Source organism: Sander vitreus, unplaced genomic scaffold (assembly GCF_031162955.1).
Source record: "Sander vitreus isolate 19-12246 unplaced genomic scaffold, sanVit1 ctg377_0, whole genome shotgun sequence".
NCBI classification, from domain to species: Eukaryota; Metazoa; Chordata; class Actinopteri; order Perciformes; family Percidae; genus Sander; species Sander vitreus.
Window position 1 is genome coordinate 15,001 of NW_027595507.1, and position 2,500 is coordinate 17,500.

Here is a 2,500-nt window from a genome sequence, read left to right on the forward strand (position 1 = left end):
ACAGACAGACACACACACACAGACACAGACACAGACAGACACACACACACACACACACACACACACACACACACACACACACACACACACACACACACACACACACACACACACTTTACTAGTTGAGGACTAATCCATTAAGTGGCAGAATGTAACTAAGTACATTTACTCCCAAATGTTGAGGTACTTTACTTGAGTACTTTCTACTTCTACTACACTACATTCATCTGTTACAGCTTTAGTTACTTTCACAGTAAGTGTGGTATTAGTACTCTTTCTGCAGTAATCTGACTACTTGTACTACAGCTTTCTGTCAGACTGAGCTCACCATGGCTGCTGCTGCTGTACTTCCTGCTTCAGGGAAATGTTGAGAAATCTTCAGGGAGTCTCAGGAGGATCCGGATCCAGGTGGGTCCAGGTAAAACTGGCTCTGATCCCGGGTCGGCTCGGCCCGGATCGGTTCGGCTCGGATCAGAGAATCAGACGGGTTGGGTTGAACATGTTCTTCCCGGTTCTTCACTTAGTTTTCTGTCTCTGACTTTCTTCCTTCAGTCTTCACGCTCCCAACTCTCTGCAGGTGTGGGCAGGTTAGGCCCCGCCTCCTCCTCCCACCGCCTGCCTGTGGAACTCTGGGTAGTGTAGTCCTGCAGCTGGCACAGAGCAGCCAGAACGCTGGGTAATGTAGTCCTATTTTTAGTACTAACCTAATCATTTATTTCGGTTCATATCAGGAATACACATACATACACAATACAATTAAAAATGAAAAATAAATAAATAACTAAGTTAATAACAAAAAGGCATTTCATTTCAAAGGAAAGAAAAGACATTATTTTTAAAATAAAATAAAATAAAATCTGAAGTGAAATAAAAATAAAAAATAAAAAAATAAAAAATATATATATATATTGAGTGAAAAGGTGTGAGCTGAAGCTTTAGCTTCTAACAAAACATTTTCACTGCAGGACTTTTACTGTAACAGAGTATTTCTACAGTGTGGTATTAGTACTTTTACTGCAGTAATCTGAATACTTATTCCAGCGCTGCTCTAGTTCTGTTGGCTCCAAGTGTCCAGAAACTGAACTGCACTCTTTATCTCTGCACACCAGACTCCATGTAAATAATCAGGACTTTTATCATCGTAAAACACACTTCATTCAAAGTGGACAGAAACTAAATAAAACTACCAAAAGCCGTCTTGGTTCATCTTTCCACTGTTCCAACAATCACCACTCTGGTTTGGTTGAAATAAACCCTTAATTCACCCATTTACATGTGGAGATATGCTGGCTCTATACACGCTAAAAGTCCTGATTATTTACATGGAGTCTGGTGGAGATATGCTGGCTCTATACACGCTAAAAGTCCTGATTATTTACATGGAGTCTGGTGGAGATATGCTGGCTCTATACACACTAAAAGTCCTGATTATTTACATGGAGTCTGGTGGAGATATGCTGGCTCTATACACGCTAAAAGTCCTGATTATTTACATGGAGTCTGGTGGAGATATGCTGGCTCTATACACGCTAAAAGTCCTGATTATTTACATGGAGTCTGGTGGAAATATGCTGGCTCTATACACGCTAAAAGTCCTGATTATTTACATGGAGTCTGGTGGAGATATGCTGGCTCTATACACGCTAAAAGTCCTGATTATTTACATGGAGTCTGGTGGAGATATGCTGGCTCTATACACGCTAAAAGTCCTGATTATTTACATGTGTGTGTGTGTGTGTGTGTGTGTGTGTGTGTGTGTGTGTGTGTGTGTCTGTGTGTGTGTCTGTGTGTGTATATTTGTGTGTGTGTCTCTGTGTGTCTGTGTGTGCATCTCTGTGTGTATGTATGTGTGTGTGTGTGCGTGTATGTGTGTGTGTGTGTGCGTGTATGTGTGTGTGTGTGCGTCTCTGTGTGTGTGTGTTTGTGTGTGTGTCTGTGTGTCTCTGTGTGTGTGTGTGTGTGCGTGCGTCTGTGTGTGTGCGTCTCTGTGTGTGTGTTTGTGTGTGTATGTCTCTGTGTGTCTGTGTTTGTGGGTCTGTGTGTGCGTCTCTGTTTGTGTGTATGTCTCTGTGTGTTTGTGTGTGTGTCTCTGTGTGTGTGTGTATGTCTCTGTGTGTCTGTGTGTATGTCTGTGTGTGCGTCTGTGTGTGTCTTTGTGTGTATGTGTCTGTGTCTCTGTGTGTGTCTCTGTGTGTGTCTCTGTGTGTGTATGTGTCTGTGTCTCTGTGTGTGTGTGTGTGTGTGAGTGTGTGTCTGTCTCTGTGTGTGTGTGTCTGTGTGTCTGTGTGTGTGTCTCTGTGTGTATGTGTGTGTGTCTGTGTGTGTGTCTCTGTGTGTATGTGTGTGTGTGTGTGTGTGTGTCTGTGTGTATGTGTGTGTGTGTGTCTCTGTGTGTATGTATGTGTGTGTGTCTCTGTGTGTATGTGTGTGAGTGTGTGTCTGTCTCTGTGTGTGTGTGTCTCTGTGTGTCTGTGTGTGTGTCTGTGTGTATGTGTGTGTG

The 2,500-nt window shown here is 42.9% G+C and overlaps 1 protein-coding gene across 1 annotated transcript in view; it reads right to left on the bottom strand.

Moving 5' to 3' along the window:
* Positions 1-595, bottom strand: part of LOC144513912 (unconventional myosin-If-like) — a 15,027-nt gene extending 14,432 nt beyond the window's left edge. Inside the window, exon 1 of the mRNA XM_078245102.1 lies at positions 329-595. Coding sequence (XP_078101228.1) covers positions 329-331 — 3 coding nt within the window. The 5' untranslated portion in view covers positions 332-595. The remainder of the gene's footprint in view (positions 1-328) is intronic.
* Positions 596-2,500: the final 1,905 nt, after the last annotated feature.